This window comes from Diadema antillarum, unplaced genomic scaffold, assembly GCF_040938485.1.
Source record: "Diadema antillarum isolate AM-2024a unplaced genomic scaffold, OU_Dant_1.0 scf00000020, whole genome shotgun sequence".
Taxonomy (NCBI): domain Eukaryota; kingdom Metazoa; phylum Echinodermata; class Echinoidea; order Diadematoida; family Diadematidae; genus Diadema; species Diadema antillarum.
This window is the reverse complement of record NW_027270909.1, coordinates 2,104,965-2,131,660: the sequence shown is the minus strand read 5'-3', so window position 1 is coordinate 2,131,660 and position 26,696 is coordinate 2,104,965. Positions and strand designations below refer to the sequence as shown.

Genomic DNA, 26,696 nt, shown 5'->3' with positions numbered 1-26,696 from the left:
TTTCAGCGCTTCCTATTGGCTACGTTCTCGAACCCATTTTATAATTTGCTTTAAAGATCAGTGCTGGCAAAGACAATGCGTCTTCTTCCTTATTCATAGATTCATTGGCTTTTTTATGCTCATTACAAGGATATCAGATATTCATCTAAATCTAAAAATTGCACTAAATCTTAACAAATTTTACATACTGAGCACACATCTCACTGCAAAATGATAAATTCAGTTTGTGTTTAAAAAGCAATGATTGCCTGCAACGAAGAGAACAACTTAAAACAGGAGAGAACATAAGTCTAGCCCATATCACAATGCTTGAGAGACCATGTAGTATGTTTTTAAAATACTGAATAACAATGATTATGTGATATTTTGCTGTTCTTAGATGAAACTGTATGCTCAAAAAAAAAAAATCTTATAAATTCCTCTATCCCCCATATTCTGCAGACATGATTGACAATAACTTGACAGTGATTAGGCCTTTAATGCAGCCCGATTACTGGAAGGGTAATGAGATTAGACAACTTGTTCCTCCCTTCTCTCTCTGTATAAGAGAGAGAGAGAGAGATTCAACTTTTTGAGAGTATAAATGCATCGGCGGATGTAATGTTTGGGCAAAGATGTCTCTGGAAAAGGGTGATGACCGCAGAGTAAAACGCAAGAATGTTTATTCAGTGGCTGCAAAGTGTTCCTTGCCGCAGCAACAATCCCAGCTCTCTGAACAAAATTTGCCGTTTGGGTAGCTATCGGGGACAGTTTAAAATCTTTGATCGATACATCCCCCGCTTCGCTTCCACCTTGTTCTTGCCCATCAAAACCTCAGAGGGAGGAGTGCAAACTCCCCCCCCCCCCATTATCTTAATTTGCAAATTAACTTCTTCTCCTTCCCTGCTCCTCCCCTATTTCCTGCTGAACCTTGTATATATCATGCAAATAGATGTCTAAGTACATTAAAGTTCCTGAATATCAATTTATTTTACATCTGTAGGAAAATATTTTGCGAGTGGCATCCTATGAAAGGATAAATTTTCATACAAACAAGATTCTGACTGTCGATGAACTCAACACAGAATCCTTCACACAAAAGTTGGAATTCCATTAGTGGGAATTCCATAACTGACTATGATCTAGAGCAAATGATTGTATATTTACTCTACTTATTCAATGGAGATTCTGATTTGTTTAGTTTCTCTCTCTCTCTCTCTCTCTCTCTCTCTCTCACTGCAATGACACACCTTATGTCAAATTATGGTTTAAACGCAAAAAAAAAGCACAAATTTGAATGACATTTTAATGAAAGATTAAAAATGAGGCATGAAACATTTGATTACAGTTGGGTGGTAAACCAGACCATCATAACAATGTAGATCCCAGATATCACTTGCAGATTTGTGAGATATCTTGTGACTTGTGAAAGAATGCCCTTGTTATTTTGTCACAAAAAAACCTTTTGTAAACTTTGATGTTGACATTTGCAATACTCCAGATCTGGCAATCTTGAATGGTCAAATCCATAGGTTTGTGAAAATTTGTTATAAGGGTAATTATGATGATAATATAGTGGGCACATACAGTATCAATACCAAGTTTTGATGATGACTGACTAATGATACTGTAGATCCGATCATGAATCACCAATGTAAACACAAGACAGGGGGGTAATTGAAATTCAGATCATAGGTATTTTTCACTTCCATTCAAAAAGCCTTAATTTGCATATAGTACATGAAAGTTGCCAGAGTATGTAATGTATCCTCAAAACAAACAAAAATACAGGCAGCAAGCATAGGTACAGCTTTTCCCTACATCCCCAAATCTGTGATTTAATCAAGTCCTCTCTATCCGCCCAAGGCAAAATGGTGTATTCAGTTGAGACCTCGCCTGCCCTTGAACTCGACTGGAATACAAGCTGTCGAATGCTACAATGAACTGTAGTCAGAGCTGAGTCTTTTCCCCTGACATACACTATCTTACCATCTCATGCTACTCATGTTAATAATACCCACAGCCACCGGCAGCAGAGCACCTCCTGAAGGGTACACTCTTGGGTATCTTCCACAGTATTCATGACTTGGTCACAACAGGGCATGATTAGTGTACAAACATATTACATTCATTCGAGCTTTGCTTTGGAGTGTAACTGAACTGGAAGAGGGAATGTGGCATTGAAACTAATATTGCCACAACCTCCATGCACTGCTCATTCACTGGCTCTGCTTGCCTTGCAGTGCTGACATGTTTCTCTATTACATTGTTCCACAAACTCACTCTCTTGGAGGAGTCTGCACCCTGTTTTGTTTTGTTGGTGTTTGGGTTTTTTTTTTTTTTTTTTTGGGGGGGGGGGCAGTGCCAACTTCTGTTTACATGATCAAAATGAAAGAATTTCTACATCTTGGGACATAATTATGATTGAAAAATCACACACTTACACAATACTGTGCAAACTTTTAGTCATTTAGCAAATTCCTCAAAATTCAGCTGTCTTTAGCATCTCAACATCATTGACAAATTGGCACCTGAATCGAATGCCCTGGTATGTGTGGGAATGATGTGTTCACAGTGTATGTGTTGGCTACAGGTGAGAAAATATTTCTATGCCTGGTTCTTATCAGCTGTGAAGCATTGAGGATGAGCAGATGTTCCTATAACACACACTTCCCATAAATACCTGCCTACATATGCCCAGGACTAGTCTTCAACAGGCTAACCCATGGTAGACTAGTCCCAAGTATACTCGGGTAGGTGTCTATGGGAAATCTGTGTTATAGCGAAATCAGTCCGTCCTCAACAGGTTAGGGATTCTGCAATATCACCTGAATCACAAACACCTTCAAACATTTTCACTTTATTATTATCCATCTGAGCTCACTGAGTACTGGTAGTTTCTGAGTAATGAGTCCACATCTTTGTATTTTCCCACAATGCACTGCAATACTTAAAAAGTCCTGCAAGTCTCAGGGAAGAGGAGGGGAGGGGTACTAGTCTCACCTGCAGACTCGGTCTTGCCTCTGGATGTTTCTTCACCAGTCTGGTCAGTCTGTCCTGTAGGAGGGATGCTGTCGGGGAATAGTGATAAAATAGCAATTCTTTTTTTAATGACTCCAGCGATTGGAATGATACATTAAACTATGATGACCATCATCGCCATCAGTTGGCTATAGATGTTTGTGAGGAGACAAGCACTCTAAAGGATGTGAGCCAAGAAAGAGAAATAACATCCTCATTTCCTAATTTTTGGCTAAGTCTGGCTGCCTGTGGATGCTTAAATTGATACCGTACCAACAAAGATAGGCACAGACTAAGGGGATTAGGCTCGCACAGTGTGCTGCACTGCCCTCTATAGTTCAACAATCAGTCAGGTTATCTACATGGTGCACACAAGGCTGTTTTGATGCAAGTGTGGCATTTATCTAGAGGTAAAATGAATTATAAAATGGGTTCAAGAATGTAGCCAATTGGAAGCGCTGAAATGAGTCATGTGTGCGTGCATTAATTTCTTAGTAAATGCACGGCCGGGGCCTGACGTACGTCACAATGTTTACACTAGCAGTGCGCACTCAATCAGTTGTTACAAGTGCGTTACGCGCTACTATACGCGCTGTCAATCCTGTAAACAACTTCTAGTTCGGGCTGCCACAACAGCCGGCGGCCTTTCTCGTGCATAACACGTGGCGTACGTATACTCTTATACGTACGTACAGTACTTATGTGCGGGATTTCCGAGTGCGACGTGCGTAAATGTTTGGGACGAACATCTTCGGACATCTTGACTTTTGAGCGAGTGCTACATGTAGCTGACTGGTATTGACCCACAAAGGTACGTGAATAATGCTGTTAGTTTTCGACCCATTTTATAAAACAAATGATGCACAGGATTATTTCTGGCGTTAGTGAAGGTGCGGCGCGCTCGAGAGTATTGACAATGGTGCGACATGCACGAGGCGCATTCACTAACACACTCTATCCTGTGCATCATTTGTATATCAAAGCATTATGATTTGAAGATTGCAATGAAATTCACAATTCTGTAATTTGGTCAATAAGGCATGAAGTTGCTCATAATTCAGTGTGTTGGGTGAAGACATTGGTATTTGTGCATTCTTGTCCTGATTCCAAGCACATTAATACAACATTCAATTCTCTTGCTGTCATGATCAAACTTTTTTTTTTTCTACAGCTCTCTTATAAAAACATATATTTTACAGTCCTTTACATGACTTGTCAAAATACTGTATACGCTATATATTTCACGGGGGTTTTATTTTCGCGAATTTTGCGAGTCGGGAGCTATTCGCGAAATTAACAACACGCGAAAATATTACCTTCCAAAATGATGATACGAACATTTCAGTACTAGTATACCATGTCACGGCTTACCGAACAGACCATACAGGCTAAGCTTGTTTACGCTCATCCACGTCTACTTACGAATACTGTAGAGAGCCAATCCATTATCGCAAGGGGACCACTCGTCAGAAATCTAGCGCGATGGACTATAACCACTTCAAAAATGTTGAATTCCAACTTACTAGTTTGCAGAGTTTGGTAAGTTTTTTTTTTCATGCAGTGTATAACTAGTATCATTCTTATTTGCTAGTAAGTTGAAAATTCACACTTTCTTTGCCACTTCATATTTTCTCTGGTCCCCCAATCGCGAATTTAACCACTCGTGAAAATGTGTGACAGCAGCAATTCGCGAAAATTTATGTACACGAAAATTATAGCGTATACAGTAAGGTACAGCTTGTAGCATAGAAAAGATTTGCAGTATATTTACAGTATGTTATGACCAAGTACTACTAATACCGACAAGGAAAAAAAAAGTCTATATTTTAATGAGACCTTTAAGATTTGTACTCTACAGACTATACAAGACCAGTACATGCTTTTAGAAGTCATAATGTTCTGATAAGTCTGACGATTCTTCAAAAATTTCTCAACATATAATAATTTCCTCACAAAATAAACATGGAACTGATATGTAACATTAAATTTACTTCTTCCCTTGTATTGTAATTGACACTTTTCTGGAGGTAGAGCAAATACACATAATTTGTATGAGAGGTACAATGTACTTAGAAAAACTAGTTTTCTTCTTCTTCTTCTTCTTCTTCAACTTGTTTGTACAGGTGTGTCAATCAAAATGGACACGAGATACTGCAAATTATACATCTTGATCTGTTGTTGTAACTGGACACCATGCATTTAAGCAGTGATACTGCAAAAACAGTGGGATAATGAGCATAGCACAGAGTTGTGTGTTGGCCAAAGTGGAAGAAGATTAGACAATATGTAAGAAAGTGAGTGCACGTGGGCGTGTGTGTGTATAGCGAGTGTTTGTGTGTACAGTGTATGTGTTGGCATAAATTGCTGCATTGGTAGGCATTGCTGGGGGCGATTGACCCAGATAGACACACACAATTGACATGACTGATCTTCTTATATGGGACCAATGAGGAGCCAATTCAACAGGCTGCAATGAGACCATCACACGGAGTATAATAATGTCTGCTCACTGCTTCTCATCTCTAGGACACACTTCACTATTACCACTCTACACTGGCCTCAGACCTCACCCCGGGAGTTTGTTCTATTCATTGCTGATGCAGTCCAGGCGAGTTAATGATGCAGCGGGGGAGGGTTTGTTCCCCTTTCTCCAGGAGCATCCTCTTCAGCCTACTTTAATTGAAGTCACTGATTCACCTGGAAATGGAGCACAGCCCGCTCCTGACCAGTAGCCACTCCTCAAATTTTCCCTTCACATAGTCCTTGCTTAACCCACTGCAAGGACGAGCTGACTTTGACAAAATAACTATCAGCATTTCCCACAGACACCTGCCCAAGATTTCTCGAGACCAGTCATCAACGGGTTAACATCCAAGCCAGGAGAATTGTCAAGCCAAGTAATCGCTTTGCTGATATCATATAATCTCACTCTGAGGAATTTAAGTGATCAGTAATAGGTGTGTGTCAGGTTGATGATAACTTTAATGTATACATGTGCATCCAAAGCTTCCAGACAGTATAAACCTCATCTCCAACTTGTACAGTAATCAGTAGCAATGACACTGTCCAGACTTGACAGGTGTCTGTGAATATGAAATGATAGTCGTAAGAACAAAAGTACCAGTTTACCAGTACCATGTGTAATACTTTGAACTGGAACCAAACAAGCACATACATTATTGTCATATTCTGTCAGTAAAATGATATGTGTAGACATATACATAGGAAATATGAATGACAACAGGAAAAAGGTAACAGGATCAAATCTTATTTTGATGAAATGCATTAAATGCACATCTTGTTTATGATGTGTAACAGCATGCATGGCTTATAAAACCAGACATTAACATACAGCACTTATAAATATCAGTACATCAACATGAATATTAACCTGTTGAGGACGGGCTAATTTTACTATCCCATAGACACTTGCCCGAGTATACTCGGGACTCATCCTCAATGGGTTAAACAGTGATACAAAAGGAGAAGTGGCATTTCCTCTGATTTGTGTAAATTAGCACTGATCACATGACAGATTATCACAGAAATTCAATTTCAAAGCCTCCAGTAAAAAAGTATAAAAATTATAAATTAGGAAGGTTCTTTTTTTCCCTTTCCAAACTGCCAGAAATTTGACAGAAAGTAGGTACCGTATCTAAATTGTAAAAAATTATAGCATGTATTCCATTACTACATGAGTTTTGTATCATGTGACCTCAGTAACACACACTCCCGTACACAGAAATGTCATGGTGAAAAGATAGATCTGCAAACTACATTGTATAGTATGCCTTTCAGTAAGGAGTGATATCACACGTCTGTCACAGACCTGTACGTATGAACGTTAATTAGCAGAATTTGTATTGCTCTAAAATCACTGGGCACCAAACATTCCCACTGAAGACCTGAAAGACTTGGTAACAAAAAGAAGTCATTTGAATGATACTGGTTCAGGGATACATTGTAGGAATTCTTCCCAGCAATTTAAGATTATATACATGTAATTACTGTAAAAGTGGAAATTTTCATGGTGTTGAATTTTCATACATTTTGCCCAAACAGAAACTAGTACGAAAAGAAAGAACGCGAATATTTTTGCTTGCCATATGTTCCAGTACTTAACTGATGTCTTTTTTCACATTCGTAGCTGTACCTGTAGAGCATACAGGATAAAAACATCTTACTTTTGAAAGAATCACTAGTGTTTTTGACTTCTTTGTTGTTGTTGCTGTTGTCTCTGGTTGGTGATAAACACATCAGATAGCAAGATCTAACAGATACCACTGCCACAATCAAATGCAACCTTGCATCAAAATACAGTCTAGACTCAGACCAACTCATAACATTGTCATGCAATTTGCGACTAGTTCTTACCCTGAGTGTCAAAAGTATTGCTGTATGACTGCCTTCGCTGTCTCTTCTGTCCTTTACTTGAAGTCTGAGGAACAAAGATGAACAAGATTTATTTCTTAACAATAGCCATAACAATCACTTTGCACATGACGTAAATCATCACATACTTACATCATATGCACTTAACAAGGAAAAGTAGAAATTACGCGGTGCGTAATATATGTATGTCCCCGCCGGAAGTAGCGTTTTGTAGCAAAATGTACAATATAGGTCAAAAATCAAGGTCAAAGGTCAAAGAAGTCAAAGGTCAAAATTCTGTGTAGAAGTTTTGAAGCCCTCACCTAGTGCCATCACATAAAGCAAACGGAATTGAAATCGGGCTAGAAATGGCGAAGGAGTTGCATTTTGCAGCCAATACAATAGGTCAAAAATCAAGGTCAAAGGTCAAAGAAGTTAAAGGTCAAAACTCTGTGTAGAAGTTTTGAAGCCCTCACCTAGTGCCATCACATAAAGCAAACGGAATCAAAATCGGGTTAGAAATGGCGAAGGAGTTAGCATTTTGTAGCAAAATGTACAATACAGGTCAAAAAATCAGGGTCAAAGGTCAAAGAAGTCAAAGGTCAAAATTCTGTGTAGCAGTTTTGAAGCCCTCAACTAGTGTCATCACATAAAGCAAACGAAATCGAAATCGGGTTAGAAATGGCGAAGGAGTAGCATTTTGTAGCAAAATGTACAATATAGGTCAAAGGTCAAGGTCAAAGGTCACAACTGAAATTCTGTGTAGAAGTTTCAAAGCTCCCATGTAGTGCAAAAAGCAAATAGAATCAAAATTGGCTCATAAATGACAGAGAAGTAGCAAATTGAACATTTTGATCACGCACGGACGCACACACACACGGACAGACGGACACACACACGGTCACACAGACACACACACGTACAGAGCCCGTTTCATAGTCCCCTGCTCGAACTCGTTCGGCGAGGACAACAATACTCATCATGGGTCAAGTGAGAATTTGACGCATTTTCTGTGAAGATAAAAATCCATTATGATTGATGAGTGAATTTTGCAAAGTTCTCTTCCAGTGGAGTTGGTAACAAAGAAAATAACACGTACAAAATTTGTACAGTCTCTGTGGTATCACATGAAACCTAAAGACATCTCACATCAATTTTGAAATACAAGGTTGCAACCACTAAACTTGTATATTAAATAATATACTCATACAAACATGATCTACTGGTACCTTTTTTTGTGTGTGTGTAAGGTAAGAAATACAATGAATGCATACTTGGTCTTATGCATAATGGATATTCTTGTCGGGGTTTTGAAATAGATTGATGGTTGGATTTTATTAATAATTTTGTTACAAGTTTTCAATTGATCTGAAAATGCTATTTCAATGTTGTTATCAGGTAGCACAGCACAGAAAAGGCTGAGAAAATTCATAGCTATACAACACACACACATACACAGAGCTAAACTGAATGGCTACAATGACCTAAACAACTAGTGCACATGTATGAATCCTGTCAAAAGGTGGCGCTAGACATAAAAGAAACCCAGCAGAAAACATTTGCTATCTCCCACAAACATGATTGTTCTCAAAAAGTACACTTTTAGAGCTGGCAAAAGGTGACTTTTTCAATTTTTCATCCACAGTTTAAAAAGTGACATCAAATGGATGGATTAATGCATTCTGATGGAAAAAACTTGACAAGTTAAACCAAGTGCCTGCATTCTTTAATAGGGTTAATCAAATACTCACTGATGATTCAATTACTTCAAGTTTTGTTTGTTTGCACACACATAAAATCATCAATGGATTACAGGAAACGAGACTGAAAGAAGCTGATTTGATGTCTTTCTTATCATTCTGTAATATCATACTGTAGTTCTTGTTGATGCTGTTGAAATTAAACTGTCATCCTAAGGAATGTTGAATCTTGAATGCCTCTTGCATTAAAATGATTTTGGACAAGATAGCTAAATCCCTATTTACAATGCTGCTGCTACTGCTAAGCATACAAAAAAGAACAAAATGTACCATAAAAACATAATCCACAAGGGGGAAAAAAAAAGCAAGCCCCTAAATTCTCAGTAAATCTCCTCAAGCAAGATAATTTAGACAACAGCAAAATGTGGGCAGTTTTTAAACCTGGGTCAAGTCTCTGCTGAACACCAAAGCATCAAGCTTTACCAATAAAAGTCAATAATTACTGTATCATGAAACCATTTTTAGGCACCAGAACATGGACAGCAGTTCCATAACATAACTATTATTTTCTTGATAAAACTTAATTTTTGAAATGTTTAACCTTGACCAAGAAACTTTTTCTTTTTTTTCACAACTCTATGGCTTGCATCTTTTCCAGGGCAGGATGTTTGGAGGTGGGAAAAATTCATTTTGCCAAAATGTTTTCATTCAATTGCCACTACAACTTCACATAGCATTGAACTTCAATGCTATTTAATAGCATTTCCCATGCAACAGAAGACATCTTGGTGAATGGTGAATGACACTTTTCTACTGCACACTTTTCCCTTTGCAACCTTCACATGGTTGTGGTAGCTCCTTAGATCGTAAATGTGGATGTCATACTTCGTAATTTACCAATTGTATACTGAATGGTAAACTCTCTCAGTTTTTCTCTATGTTTTCAAAGCAATTGCTTCATTATATTGAATAGATGTCTCATTTCTCAATGGAAAAATTTTAGCAATAAGATGATAAAAAAACTAATTTTGCAGTCACATCATTTCTCTAAACATTCTACCTACAACCCCACCCCCCCCCCCCACACAAAAAAAAAAATGCAATGCAACACTTATACTTCAACAATTTTGGAAGAAACATTGATTCCATGATCATGCAAGTTGCTTCTGTGGCGCTGTGGCATAGTGGATAAGACTCCCGACTCCCGTTCGGAGGACCCGAGTTTGAATCCCGCCCAGTGCTTATGTCCTTGGACAAGATGTTTTTACCCACTATGTCCATCTCGACCCAGGTGTATAAATGGGTACCTGACAACGCTAGGGTCATAATAACAGCAGCGCCCTCTGGTAGAGCAGTGGCAACACTGAAGAGGCTACCCTCGGTAAATAAGACCTTATTATTATTATTATTACAGTGAAACCCTGTTATAACGAGGTCTGTGGGACCGCCGATATTACCTCGTTATAACCAGTACCTCGTTATAACCGTATGCATCAAAAACAAAGAAAAGCATTAGCACAAAGTCAATACCCATCAATCAAACTTAAGAGCAGTCTTTGCATTGTTATTACACAAGTATGGATCATTATTATTGAGAGAATAAAGGGGAATTATTTGTGAAATGATACAAAAAAAAGACGAAAAAAAAAGTAGGGGTTGAAATGCGTTCTTCATTGTTCTTCCGTAAATCTCTTCACATAATAGTTGCACTATGTTCTTGAGAAGTAGGCCTACTCGGCAGGATCACATTCGTGATTCTTTCTACACCTATCTCTTCCTCTTGTATTGAACCATTCTGAAAGAATAATATTTTTTCATTTGTGAAATGCAGTGTAAAATGACAATGAACAAAATCAGATTGTATAAAATGCGTTTGTTAAGTTTTTTCTAAACACCAGCACAAATAGAGTACATACATGCATTGTTTACCGTAACTTGCGAGGTATTTTACGCTGTTGGTGCCCAGCGGGAATGCGGTGATTTCATTAATCATTTCGGCTGTAATCTTATATCTCATGCATGATATTTGCGCCCGAAGGAATTAAAAAGTGTGTTCTTTATTTTCTTTTGAAAATCTCTTTGCGTTTTGTACATCCGTCCTAGAAAAATATGCGACAGGATTGACTTTGGAAGGTTGTGATCCTTTTTATGCAAATCTGTACCTCATAGACCATTCTGAAAAAAAAAATCTTTATTGTGAAATGCAGTGTTAAATGATTATGAACAAACCCAGATCTATTCAAACTGTTTAAAATACGTTTGTTTCTTTTTCTGAACACTGACTCAAGTAGATTAACATGCGTTATTCAACTATTTTTATGCTACTGTCACCCAGCGGGATCGCGATGATTTCATTAATTATTTCCGCTTTAATCATATATGTACTATTTACATACACACTCATATTACTAACCGGGAAACAACTGGAAGTCGGACCTAAAAATGGAAAGGATCTAATGATGAGTTGCACATGCATTCTAAAAATGTCAATTTTTTGGCCACGAGTGTCGGTACATGAAAAGTTTTTGACTGCGATATCTTTTTTTTCTCGTTGCGTTGTGGTCCGACCTAATATCACGCACGTGTATCTCGTGAAAAAGAAAATTGAATGATTATGTTCGATAACTTAGTAGGAACATCGGAAGGTATTCCAGTGTCTTATATTGCATGGTTTAGAAGAAAACATAGAAGGAACGGTATTTGGTTCGTCACTGATAATGGGGGATAAAAGAGCTCAGGGAGAACGGCTGGATTGAGCATAACGTGTTTGTTTCCGAGTCTTCCTGCTTCAGATAGTAATGTACAGAGGCGGCATGGAGATCGTATACGTCCACAGTGCACACGTGTGTATAATGCGCATTATTGTGTTCACCCTAGTCTGTGCAGAACTGGAAAGAGACATGGATAGCGTGAATTCGGTTTTCAGTGTTTCGTTTGTCACGTGTTTGAAAGCGGCAGGTCAAGAAATGGAAGTTCGTTGTATCCAATAAAATTGCTTATGTTTTTCTTTATCATGATGCACCAAAAATGTCCTCATTATAACTGGAAGCTTGTTAGAACCAAACTCGTTACAACCGATTCGTTTTTGCCATAGGTTTAAACGCAGAGGAAAATGGGACTGACGCAATCACTACCAGTACCTTAAAAGCGATTCCTCGTTATAACCAAACTTGTTATAACGGGGTTTCACTGTACCTGTATTTATTATTATTCTGTACTGTAACAATTGAAAAATGAAAAAGTATGGGCATTGCTGTTGGTGAAAGTGTCAATTGATGAGCAGCTTGATGCAAAACTTGAAAGTTCGATCTCTTTACCTCAGAACTCTCAGCCTCACATAGTACCTCCAGCTGTGACATTATGGTCATCGTCTCAATGGCGAGGTCACTTAAGGTCATAGACTTGCCCCATAGCTGTTCGTGGAGACAGATCTCAACTGCAGAAAAAAAAGCACCAATGAAAATTTTGAGAGTCTGATCAATGTACATGTAACATAAAACCTCTGAACAACGAAGGAAAGAACACGTGATCTGCCATTTCAATAACCTCAAAGGCAAGGCCACTTGATTAAACAAAACCAATTTCTCCACAAACACTTTTTTCCCCCAATGATGGTCATGAACCTGACAATGGCTTGTCTGTTGCTCTATTTTTGATTGTTTACTTGTACTGAACCAAGGACAACACTCTACACCAGTAACAAGCATCCCCCCCCTTGTTTTGTTGTTGCATATTTTCATTTCCCAATAAATATTGAATAGTTCTTTTGGTTACTGAATATTTGATAACAATACATCACATTTTGTGATTTAAGAATCAAGAGCAGAAGGTGAAGTTGCAATTCCTTATGATCCACTTAGGTTTTCAAGGTAATGCAGTGCACTGAGTTGTAAAAATTAGAGAAACTTGTACCATGCAAGTATGGCAAACATGGCTCTATACAGTGTCAATATTACCTTTAGTTTGTATTGACTCAAAATGACAATGAATTTTGAAAAGTGCATCCTAATGTAACATGCAGACTTACATACGGTATGTGTCAAACTTAATCTATGCATTCAATATCAATTAATTCAAACAGCTAGAACCCTTAATATGCATGAGATATGGATCTAAAAGTTGAGATACAGGCTAGGTTTTTAAATGTGTACAAATTTCATCAACTTCAGTAGAACACATTGCACATAGTATAAATACACTAAAGAAGTCTATTAAGGCATGAGATAAAAATTGGTAAAAATGCTTTAAGCTGTGTCTTTGGGAAATGTTCTGCTGAGACACATTATACAAAGCATAGCAAAACACATTGATACACATCTATCCACACACACACACACACATAAGATTAAGGGCACAAAATAAGATTATAAAAACTATGAGATCCAACGGCCTGGTCATCATCACTATGTGGTCAAAAGAAAATCTAAATATGTGTCATATATTTTACAATATTTCTGACATAAAAGATTTCTAATATACTACAAAACATGTTGGAAAATACATCTTTGCTTTCCTTCTTGTTGTTTTTGCTCCTTATGTGTCTCTCAAATCAGGAGACATAGAATAGAAATAGCAATAGATTATTCATGTCTTTCCATTGGAGTGAGGAAAAAAACACCAAAAAACAAAAAAAACACACTAACTGTTAGATTCTAACCAATGTTTAGTTTTATCTAGACTAGCCCATTATAGATACGAATTATGTTACATTGTAAGAACACTGTTGGTGGAACATTTTCAAAAGTGAAGGGCCCACTTCTGGGTTTCATGAGCTAACAAGCTTCAGTGCAACTTCTGGTGCCACTTCTGGGTTTCTTCCAGTGAAAAGAAAACAATAAAAAAAAAGAATAAAAAGGTCTTCAGCTCATCTTCCTCATTCCACTTCCAGGTTTCTTTAGCTGACAAGCAAAAAAAAAAAAAAAAAAAAGAAAGAAAGAAAAGCATCTTCAGCCCAAAACATAACCTTACTGTGCTCACACTTCAAGATTTCTAGTGCCACTTACGCACTTGCGAGGTAAAAAAAAAGTGGGGGGGGGGGCCCATGTGTGGTGACACGTTATGTACTACATGTTTTTTCCTTTGCATGGTGCAAAAAATGTGGGGAGGCCCGAGACCCCCCGGTTCCACAGGCCATGAAGAATCACAAGTCAATGTAATACAAATTTACTAGTAGAATACCATACCATTCACAACATCAACATTCTGATTGAAAGTGAAACCTACTATTAAATTTTTGGTACTACTGAAAAAAAAAAAATAGGCCTAAGTTATTTTATGTTAGGCCTAATGACTTTTAATTACATGGCCCCTTTATCCCAAGGACTACTCATCAGATCACATCACATTACATCACATCTGATACGAGGACTAGTCCAGTAGTCCAGTATTCCGGTCTCAACATATTAATAGAATCATCTTCAATCTTGCTGCTTTAGACTATGTGTGTTGAGGAGCAGAGGTTTTGAATTTCTCCCCGCTCCAATGTCTATCCAATAAATCTTTGAAATTATTAATTGAGGAAGCTTCAACAACACTAGTAGGGTTTCTACTCGGTACTAGTAGGAGGCAATCTGTTCCAGTCGGCAACTACTCTCTGGAGCTGGCTGAAAAATGTACTTCGCAGTTCTAACCTAATGCTCAGTCATTGAAAATTTGACCGACAAAGATTGAAAACAAAAAGAAGGTCGACATGCCACAATTCACCTATGATGTTTTGATTTATATGGCATAGCGTTCTAGACACTCGTATTAAATCATGATTATGAATAATAAATTTACTAGCAGCTAGCAGCGCAACGCAGTCACAGACTGCCAACAAAATTTACAGTATGTGGGGCCGTTCACATTTCATTGTACGTATTACCGCATATACGATAATTGATACGATAGAACTCAATTAGGTGAGGGTTTACACGAAAATCATTGCACATTATGATACCTACCTTTGTATGATGGATCGTATGAGCAGGAAAATGCAATCGGAGGTCCAAGGATATCAACCATATTGCGATAATTTGTATTTGTTTTTAGAACTTACAGACGACGAAGAACGTGTGTGAATGAATCAATGCTGCGGATAGTGCATGCGATCTAATGCATGCTAAATGCATGGTGCTACAAAATATTGGAGGCTGCCCTCAGGTGACGGTTTTGTTCTTCCCTGCAGCCTAGCCTGCTTCTAGCCACTCATATTCCAAGCCCAATACCAATCACTGACAGTGGCCCGGTAGATGATAATTTTAACAAAAACAAACTAACTAACAAACAAACAAACAAAAAAACAAGAAAAAACGGGGGGGGGGGGGGCAAGCACACTCACCGAACTGAGAAATGCTTAGAATACAGGCACTTCTATTTTTTTTTTTTTTTTTTTTTTTTTTTTGGGGGGGGGGAGGTGGGGGGGGGAGGTGGGGGGGGGGGGGTGAGGGGGAGGGGGGTGTTTGACAACTTACCCTTGATGTTCCCAGGGAGAATGTTACAGAAAGCTATGTTGGGATGTAGGTATCAGTCGTTCAAATACATTGTAGTGTTCCACCCAAGTGTGTTTTGGAATGTTGATCATGATTACACCAAATCAGAATAAATAGATTTTTATATAGTCATTGGTGTATTTCTTTGCATCTACAGCTGTAAATGTTTATACCGAGAAATAAGGGTCACACATTTTATACCAATGTGCACGTGAGCTAAACTGGCTTATTACAGTCATGAGAACCCTTCTCAGCTTGAAGTCAAAGTCTAAGTTGTTAATTGTTTGATTTGTAGAGACCATGGTCCGATGCCAGGAAGACCGAACCACTAGAGTGCCCCTCGTCTGTATACAGTGCATCGGGCGGGTATAGAAAATCATTAACGCATTATTGTCTGACCAGTATAGTAGAGTACTATGCTTGCGCCTAAGAACACCTTCCATCGTACAATGGTGTATCTCTTCGGTTGGTCGACCCCGCCGGCTTTGTATACTTTGTAAAAAGCCTCGTTTTTTACAACCTTTGAAAAACGTTTCAAAACGTGTCCATAATGAAGGGTAATACAATGTTATGTGCCATTGTTGTGGCATTGTTGGGATTCCTGTGCGCATACACCCTGAACGAGCCGGTTCCTCCTGGTATCACGGAGCCGGTGAAATATCGTCTGTTCATGACATCGATTCGCCTAACAAGACTGCTGGTAAGCTCGGTACCAATCATTGAGTTGTGTCTTATGCTGGCTGTATAAGGCGTCGATATCCATTGTCTGCGAGCGAGGTTGCTTTACCAGAGCTCATGTCATCAGAAGCTTTGTATACAGCTCACCGTGTCAGTTTGGTGCCAAATCTACTCGATTGTGCCGTCTATACGACGCAGACTTGGTATTAAAAAGATAAACGCCTTTTTGATGGTTTGAAAAACTTTCGTAGTCAAATCGCACCTACCTCGAAAATCATTGAGTATACTAGGATCCCCGCTCAAAAGTTTCAACGTGTTCGAGTTTTCATTCATCTTTATCTTTTAAAGTTTCATCAATGTTGAGCAGAAAGATATCAATACTGACTTTTAACCAATACAACAAAGTAGTCTAATAGCTTCTCTCTCCCTCTTTTTTCTCTATCTATCTCTCTCTCTATTTTCTCATGAACATAAACATATCGATGAGCTTGATATAAATAATCTATACATCTTATTCTACACTACAATACTTTTTAACTTTCATTGTCATGTGTGGCATGTATTTTTGATATGATTTTCTCATTCTGCTTGATAATAGTTTGAAATGATAAATGATTCTAAAGACATCATTGATATGCTTATTACGATAATGATAACAATGATGATCACTGGGGTAATTTTTTATTAAAGTGTAATGGTATTGTCGTTTCTCGGAATACCAAAGGTTCAAAACAAGACTTTTGAGCTCACAAGACAAAGTGAAAAACAGCATCCGATGCCTGCTGGTGCCCCTCCCCCCCCCCCCCTTACAAATTAATATCAATCTCTCGCTCCCGAGATTCTCCTCTGATAATTAATCGGTCAATAATTACATTTGTTTGTTTGTTTGTTTGTTTCATTTCCATCTGAGGAGATGGCGGGATAGCCCATATTCAGCTGCAATAGCAGTGGTCTTCCATGGGGTCCAGCTGGATGTGAGGTTGGACCACTTCACCGGGTTGAACACCCTGCTCTTTGCGACGAATGAATGAAGCGGGATCTTTCCGTGCATGAGCTGTTACTCTCTCATACACGGGACCTCCATTTTATGTCCTATCCGAGGGACAGAGTGTTTTGCCTCTTGCTAGAGGGGACGGTATGCTTACACACAACATTGCTCAGTCCAGACTCGGGTTCGAACCCGGGCCGCGTGATCGTGAGGCAGACGCGCTACCGACTGAGCCAACTCACCGCCCTACATCAACAGTTATATTAGTTACATTGTAGCCTCATCACACTAATGAAATACTTTGATGATGATGGTGTTGCTGATGATTAGAGGACTATGTTCCCATTGCTACCGCTATTATTGTTGCTTTGTATTTTCAATTAGATATCTGCGACTTATTTGCTTCATCGCGACGAACCTTTTCCCAATTTCTACGTCAAGAGAATACGTAGCATCCAGGAATACACCGCACCCAGTCCCAGGGCCGAAATCGCAGGGTCCAACATAAGATCCAGGGTCGTTGACCTCGACGGGGTTAGCGCGCGCATATACGAGCCAATCAGAAGGAGCGAAGAAAAGCAGCCAGGATTCGTCTACCTTCACGGCGGCGGAATGGTGCTCGGAAGCGCAGGTGAGATCTATTCGTGCGGAACACACCAATGAATAACCATTACCACCACCACCACAAACAACAACAACAACAACAACAACAACAACAACAACAACAACAACAACACCAACAACACTACAACAACTGAACAAACATGGCTTGAGCATACCTTTACAAACCTTTACAAACCAAACCAAAACCTTTACAAACCATAAGGAAATAACTACTGTGAGATTTCCTGAAATTACGTTACTTCTTGTCAGAATTGTGTAGGATGGATGTGAAGGAATCATACACTGTATGGGTTTAATTAATTTTGTCATCCCGTTTGTTCATTCTAGATTCCTACGACACGCAGACTCGGAAGATTGCTGAGGGTCTGAACGCAGTGGTCGTATCTGTCAAGTAAGTTCATGTTTCAATTAACTTTTGCCGTCATGTAGAAAGCTTATGTATGTCGCTTGTACAATGTATAGTAAAAGTCACTAATAATAAATATTACCAGCTAGGTGAATTGTTAGATATAAACTCATTGTAAAACACGTGATAGGGCCCACCTTTTGAGTCACGACCAAGAAGAAAGGACATGCCTTGCGATCAGGTACGATAACTACATCGTGTAAATTTCCTCTCTTTTTTTCATTTCCTGTCACCAACATTCCCATCTTTCCTATAGCCCCCAAAGGGTGAACAATGCCCAAGTCTTTCTGTTGTGCATGTAATCAACAGAAGCAAGTTTCATACCACTGAACTTCCTCTTGCCTATGACGATATGTCTACGCCAACCATGGATAATATTGCATGATAGAACCTTATACTTAGCAGTTACTTTATCTAACATCGACATAATATCAGCAAAGTGTAGTTAAGCTTTAAAAGTAGAAATTCATGAAACAGGTAAGAAGTTCATCACTCAGACAGCCATTACAATGATTGCCATAAATTCCAGTTCATCAGTGGAGTGGTTTATCTAAAGTATAGGAAACACGCCGTACGTATTGTTAATCAATTCCCTCTCACTCTTCCAATTTCTTCCCTCCTTTATCAACCAGTTATCGCTTGGCTCCCGAGCACCCATTCCCCGCTGGATACGAGGATTGCGAGAGAGCCACCCGATACTTTATGGAGCACGCCGAGGAGCACGGCGTCGATCAGCGTCGTATCGGCATCGGAGGCGACAGCGCAGGGGGTCATCTTTCTGCATCGGTCGCACAAGCAATCAATGATGATCCCAGCCTTCCAAACCTAAAACTGCAGGTTCTCATCTATCCATCTATGCAGAAAATCGATCTTAACACCCCGTCCTATCAAAAATACGCTTCGGATTTCGGCGATGGCGGTATACTCTCAATTCCAAGTATCATCACCTTTGTGACTCTGGCCGAATTTGGTGAAGTAGATCCTTACGTCTTCGAACAGCTGTTAAGAAATAACCACACCTCTTCAGACTTTAAGACCAAGTCGCTGGAGTATACGTACGTGGATCATACCATCCTTCCGACCGATTTTCGCGATCCGCGGTTCTACAAGACACGCACCGATCCCAGTGACGGAAACGACGCGCTTTGGAAGCACATGTCGCATAATCTCTTAGATCCACGCAGCGCGCCCTTGCTGAGACGGGACCTTTCCGGACTCCCACCAGCATACATCGTCACGTGTGGATTTGACGCTTTGCGAGATGACGGTGTATTCTACAAGCATCGCTTGGAAGAGGCCGGAGTGGCCGTGAAATGGGTCCATTACGAAGATGCCTTCCACGGCGTAATGTCGTTGTCAGGGTTACCGTTCCAGCTTGGACACGCTATCATCGATCACATCATCGAATTCGTGAAAGAAACCATTTAAAGTACTTTAACTTCACCGGTTGCTCTCGTAAGAAAAGCTTTATGTGAAGGAGGGAGAGAGGAATAATTGTATGCATGAAAAATTTTGCATCGCTCAGAGCAATGGTCGGATTATACAAAGTTTTATATCAATTTATGGTATTGACGACACCGACGCAGCTGACGTATGTGCGTGTATGTATGTGTGTTAGTGTGTGTCTTGTGTCTCCGTGTGTCTGTGTGTCTGTGTGTCTGTGTATCTGTGTCTTATAAATAATTCTCGCAAAACTCAGGTTTAAGATATTGGGCCCAACCCATGAATGCACGGACACCCTTTTGCGTACTAACTCACGTTCTCTCATAAGAACATCTTCCCAAGGATAATGGGAAGATAGACGTACCAGTGAGATTCCAATTTAAGCTCAGACGAAAATTCATATCTGTTATAAGTGCTCTGCCCGAGCTTTAATTAAATTATGAATTATTTCAAATGCAATAACTGTCACACTAGTAATGACCATTGTAGAAGCGTTGGTGGTTAACACTGATTACCATTACAGGTGTTATAGAAGTTATAGCAATATTGGGTTTGTTTTTTGTTTGCTCTCTCTCTCTTACGTGTGACAAGTCTCTAATTCTATCCACTTCTCTAATTCTCCTGGGGTTCCATGATGACATGGTGATGTGAAGTTCTAGGCGATATCAAAGTCTCCAGTATCGTGCAATCTCACGTTTGGTGTATAAATAGACTTCATTATTTAACATAATTGTGTCCATGCAGGTATAGTTGTGATGATATTAATGATGATTTGTATAATTCACGTTTGTATTAACATAATAAAGCAATGATGATGATAATAATAATAACAATAATAATAATAATAATAATAATAGTAATATATCAGCCTCTCTGAATGTATATTATGGATTCGTGGTGATTGGGACAACAGGTCCTATACCAGACTCTTCCACATTCTTGCCTTTAAATGGAAATATAAAATGAGCCCTTCAATTCATTTGAGGTTGAGTTCGTTTTTGTGGAAGCAGAAGTAACAAAAATAACAACAGTATGGTAACCATGTCAGCAACACGGCCATTAGGATTGAGAAACATGTTAGATGAAAAAATCAAATAGAGATGTAATGTATACACACTTGAATTTGAAATGTCATGGATCGGTAACTTTATTAGTTTATAATGACTGCATGCAGAACTATTGATAGCTGTCATAGTTTACAACTAGGCTTCCCTCCTGCGCCTCACAGGTTGCATAAGTGTACTCATCGACACCCTGTGAGAGTAAGATGAGAGAGGTGTCAGAAACGCTATAAATATACTTCGCACTTTCTATTGTAATTGACACGTAAAATTATCACCTGGTGAAACATTGTGCACTTGACATGCGCTTTTATCATCTACCTTTGCAATCCTTGCTTTGTAGCAGGATTAACACCAGTTAAAATATTCCTCATAACAAAATGATACAAATGAATACAGTTCGAGACAGCAACTCGGACACACATGTACACTCTGTTTTGAACGTTATTTTTGTACTCCTACACAAAACCGAGTAACACGCATGTTAGTACACCTGCAATAATTTATACAACCCGTAAAACTATTCTCAGCATTGTCTAATGGTAATGCCATACCTGTAACGTAAACATTTCAGTGTCTATAGAATAGAATAATGTAACGAGGTATCTATGACTATCATGAGAACCTAACCATTATCTTCGTGCTCGTTACACACTTCATGTTATTGACAGAGCGCTGTTCCCTATTAAAACAAGCGGCACTATATCATGCATAACATGGATGAGGGAGGGAACATTAAACTGGACAAAGTAGGGTGAACTGATGATACCAGTGGGTAAATACTGTCCCACTCATCTACTCTCAATCTTCCCCGAGTGCAATCCACCGTCAACATCGCTATCAGCCTGGTATCCGTCGATATAAGGTTTCATTTTGCATTCATTGCTATACCCGTACTCTGACATTAACACAATTGATTTACAGTAATAACTTATCAATTATATTATACCAAAATAAAAACAGAAGGAAGAAAGAGAGAAGAGAAAAATCTTAAAACAAAGCAATCATCTAACACTTTTTCGTAGAATCTGTTATTAATCTTGTTGAACAATATTGCCACTATGAAAGTAAAACTTACCCCAGATCGTTAACAGTCTGACTGAAAGACGTAAAACATAAGAAAAAAATATCCCTATAATAAAGGTTCAAACACTATTTTCATTGCGCTTCAGCTATTTATTGATTCATTCAATCATGTATGAATCTATTCTTTTTTATGCATCTATTTGGTAATAAAAGGTGATTTCGATTTCAAAGATATGTTTCGATATCAGGCATCGACTATTAACCACTTGATGAATACAATCATCAAACAATTTAATAATTCACGCAGGGGCGGATCCAGGAATTCCGTAAAGAGGGGGCGCCTATACAAAATTAAAGGGGGCGCACGCACCCTCCCCCATTTTTTCTTTTTATTTCTTTTGTTTTGACAAAAATTAAAGGGGGGGGGGCGCCCGGTTTCGCTCCCCCTGGATCCGCCACTGATTCAGAAATTTCACGACTCAAGATGAACAGCATCTAGCATCTTTTATTCCTTGCTTTGTGCTGCAATGGACAAGGAAGGATAGTGTCGATGATTTCACTGCTTCTTTCAGCGAAAATGTTGAAAAAAATTGCGTTTAATGTTATCATTGCAAGAAATGGGCAATTCAATCAGACAAGTTCATGTGCAGTATACATTGTACAGTTGATAAATATTCAGCAAGACTTTTTAACTATTAACTATTATCATCCTAAGCACCATCATCTTAAAAAGTGAATTTAATCACAGCTGCATACATGCATGGAATACCAAATGCTGGACAATGACTCAATCAAGACGATATAAAACATGCCTGTCATCGACATTTGTCCAAGCAGCTTGCCAATACAAACAATATACCTTTCACATGTCTCATTCACAGATTACGAACATCAGATAGCTATCAAAGTTCCATAGCGATTTCGAAGCGGATTCACTAAGCATGTTACACCTATATCAGAGACTAGATGAAAAACCTCTTATTGGTGAAATTACAGTAAAAGAATTGTCTTGACAGTAGTACATGACTTTGTAAGACATTATTCAGCCATTTTGTGCTAATGCAAAGTGAATTACAATGATAATAATATTGTATGTCAGCTAATAACGAATACAAATTGCGAAGAATACCATAGTATTGCCTAAATATTTTGTTGAATGAAAGCAATCATGTCCTCAAACATTTGCCTGCCAACTTCGAATCGACCACTTGTCGCGAACCACATAATGCCATGGAACGCGTTCTCGTAGTTTTTCCATACAGTGCTTACTCCCGCGTCCGCAAGTCTTCGCGCATACAATATCCCGTCGTCGCGTAAACAATCGAACTCGCACGTTAGAATCATCGCACTAGGGAGCCCCTGCATGTCGTTCCTCACGAGAGGCGAAAAGCGGGGGTCTGTGTAGTACTTTTCGACTTCATTCCAAACCTCATCGGATCCTGTACACTTCTCCATATCTTCTTTCTGCTTCGCGTACTTTCCAGACAGACGTAGTTCCTCGGGAATCAAATTCCGATCTACGTACTGGATGAAGGGAGAAGATGAAAGAACACTTGGCGAAATGTGTTCATTTTGCATAGAGCGACTCGTAGTCACGGGGTCGACCAGACCATGTAAGTACATTGACACATACTTACAGACATCGAGTTTCGAAAGGAAACCGCCGTCGCCGAACTCCGCTTCGTACTTCTGGTACGAATGTGTCTTGAAGTCCAACTGCTGCAGGGCTGGATATATGAGTACCTGTAATTTGAAGTTGGGGATTGTGACGTCATCATAAACAACCTGCGATAGGCCCGCTGCAAAGCATCCTCCTGCGCTGTCGCCGACTGCGCACACTCGATGCGCGTCCACGTCAAAATCCGTCGCATTGTTCAGAAACCATTTTACGGCGCGTAGATTATCATTGAACCCGACAGGAAAAGGGTGTTCCGGTGCTAGACGGTAGCTATCAAACAAGTTAAAAATGGAGAGAGAAAAAAACAACTTAAACAAACAAACAAACAGTCAAACAATAAGATGAAAAGAAAAAATGTAAGACGGAGGAAAAAAGAGTGAAATGGATACAGAGCAAAGACAAAACAAACAAACAAACAAACATGACAGGAAATCCATCACTCCATACAGTGTTTGTCACCATAGCTTGTTTGACGGATACATAAGGAATGACAGGATAGTGTCAAGCGGACTTGTTTAAACCAAATTATGTAAAACTAGCGTTGTTATCTCTGTTGCATTTTACATGAATTTCTAACGACGAATTGATACGATTATTCATAATCATATTCAATATTGCCATTATTATTTGAGTTAGTTATTATTATGAAATGATGAAGGAAACTTAATCAATTAATGATTGGTTGAGAGCAAATACGTGACCAGGCATTTATCTTGACTAAAGCTAAACATGTGTTTTTTTCTTCAAGAACATCACATTGGATATGATACATTTTCTCAAGGAATACTTTGGCATGGTATGGGATGTGCCTTGTATTGTCAGCTATCTTGTGTGACGCCAATCTATTATGAACTCTATAATCTAGCATCAAACAATAATGAAAATATTACCCTGGTGGCCCTTTTCTTTTCATTAATTTAGTGACTACCATGTCCTTGTACGTCTTCTATCAAAATAATGACTGGTTGAAATCAATTTGCATTTGGAATTGGATTGGGTAACCCATACTAATTCATGGCTTAACGGGAAATACAATAGGGGAATGATACGGACATTAATTTTTACTTTCTTCGTTTCATAGAAACTATCAATCTTTTGACAAACCGTAATTTTCAAAGTGTTTTGCATTACAACAGTGGGTCCTCCATTTTTACAGACCGTGATTAGTATCAAAAGTTATTTCATGCATATTATTCAAACTATAGCTTGACATCATCAATCGATGTTCTGTTGAAAAATAAAACCAATCGTAATCTAAAATTGGAATTACTTTTCACACCCAGACGATCTGTCATCATTCGATTCAATTAGATTTATTTCCATGGAACAACAATATCATTTTATTTTACCTGGCAGGCATAAAAGACGAAACATGAAACATATGAGTATACTCAATTATTGTTCTCAAAGGACACAAAATGGGAAAGATATGCCTACTTACTCGACAGAAGCTACGAATGTGTCTAGTTCTTCGGCGATTTTACGTGTCAAGTGGTTGTAAAAATCTAAGACGGAAAGAGAAAAGAGGAAACGAGGAAAGGAGAACGAGAAGAAATCAATTGAAAAAATGAGACAATAGACTGGAGGGAAAATGGGTAATTTAACTGATGTGGGTGAGGAAAAAACAAACAAACAAACAAGCAAACATGAAACAAAATATTATAACATTCCAGGCAACAACCACTGGCATTACATTGATGGAACTCTTCATAAATCTTTCGTTGACTTAAAACCTAGATCACTGACTTGCGAGCAAAAGGTTTGAAGTTATCGCAGTGCTGATGTGCGTTAACCCACCTGCCGATCCGTAGACCATACCACCGCCGTGGAAGAAAAGAATACCCGGCTGTAGCCCGTTCTTCTTTCTGATTGGTTCGTACAGCCTAACCCTGACCCCGTCGAAGTCCGTGACTCTTGACCTTATATTCGAACCCTTTCTGGTTTCTTTCGGCCGTGCCTCAGTGCTCTCATATATCAGTCGTTTTGCCTGCACGGGCGCGAACGGCTTCCGTCGATTTAGCAGCACATAAATATATTCCTGTTTATGTTGTATGTTTATCAAACGAAAATGAAATAAAAACAATAACAAAAAGAATTTAAATGCATTTCATTAAGACTGGGAGTTCCCCACCTTAAAGATGGGTGATGTCAGATGTAAGATAATGCACCTGCACAAGATTCTTTTTTTTTTGGCATAACACAATTTCGACTTTATGAAATCATGTTGTCTTATCACGATGGATTATGCTCTTCTTCACACTGATATCGCGGCCTGTCTTAATTGTCGTTTGACCCATGAAAGAGAGAGAACTTGTGAAAACATGATTTACTAATCACAGCAATGTCGACGTGTGAATTTGATGGGTTGGCGTTAGATTGCTGCCATTGTAACAATGCAATTGTTGTAAGTCTTTTGTGTAGTGTAGCGATACCTCTGTGGCTTGCAAATCCTTACTTGGTGTTGCTCTAAATTAAATCACTGTCAAGTATCAAAAACATGTAATTTCTGAAGTTTAAAAAACAAACTATGCACCATTTAATTATTCTCCCCGTCTCCCTCCCCTCTTTTTAATACAACATTTTTAATACAACATGTGCTCCAGAGTAAATCGTCCACTTAATTTTCGACGTTTATGACCAGTCAAGGCTTCTTAGATACATATATTGCCAACACTTTGTTTTTTTCAGCAGGGTTTATGTGACATTTTTATGTTAATGATCATTGCTGTAATGTTCAGTTGACTTTGATATCTTCTCAGTATTTGCTCAGATTTTTTTTTTCAATCTTAAAGTTTCCTTTTATTGACACCACGATTGACATCACCTCCACCCATGCACCTCCCTTTCCCTCAAGTTACCATAACTATCTTCATATAGTTTTGATCTATTATGACGTATAAACCTACTTACCAAGATTCGAGGGAGAACAAAAAGGCTGATCATGAGGCGGTATTTCCAAGGCTCAGTCATCCCGTCAGGCACACGGATCCGTCTCACCAGCACCACCAGGGCCGTGGCTGCGGCACATGATAACATCAACGAGATGGACATGGTTTCAATATCACGTCTTCACTGTCCCTCCTCAGAATGTCACGGAAATCCTGGAAGAAAATGAACGAGTTCAAGCAATTTCAAGGGTCGTTTGTTATTACAGGATTTGACAGTGAGTCATAATAATCATGAACAACACAACTTCTACGACATGTTAGAAATCCAAGTAGGAACCTCAATGACTGCACTTTATGTAAACA

General features: G+C 38.8%; 2 protein-coding genes across 2 annotated transcripts; one reads left to right on the top strand and one right to left on the bottom strand.

Moving 5' to 3' along the window:
• The first annotated feature begins 16,007 nt into the window (after positions 1–16,007).
• LOC139729517 (arylacetamide deacetylase-like) lies at positions 16,008–19,665 on the top strand. The gene is made up of 4 exons (XM_071640445.1): positions 16,008–16,241; positions 17,592–17,838; positions 18,159–18,222; positions 18,870–19,665. The coding sequence occupies exons 1-4, from the start codon at positions 16,092–16,094 to the stop codon at positions 19,663–19,665; spliced, it is 1,257 nt and encodes a 418-aa protein (XP_071496546.1). The 5' UTR covers positions 16,008–16,091.
• A 3,209-nt stretch (positions 19,666–22,874) lies between these two features.
• LOC139729506 (neutral cholesterol ester hydrolase 1-like) lies at positions 22,875–26,496 on the bottom strand. Its single transcript, XM_071640434.1, has 4 exons — positions 26,356–26,496; positions 25,243–25,483; positions 24,887–24,950; positions 22,875–23,715 (listed from the first exon to the last, which is right to left on the bottom strand). The coding sequence occupies exons 1-4, from the start codon at positions 26,494–26,496 to the stop codon at positions 22,908–22,910; spliced, it is 1,254 nt and encodes a 417-aa protein (XP_071496535.1). The 3' UTR covers positions 22,875–22,907.
• Between the last annotated feature and the right edge of the window lie 200 nt (positions 26,497–26,696).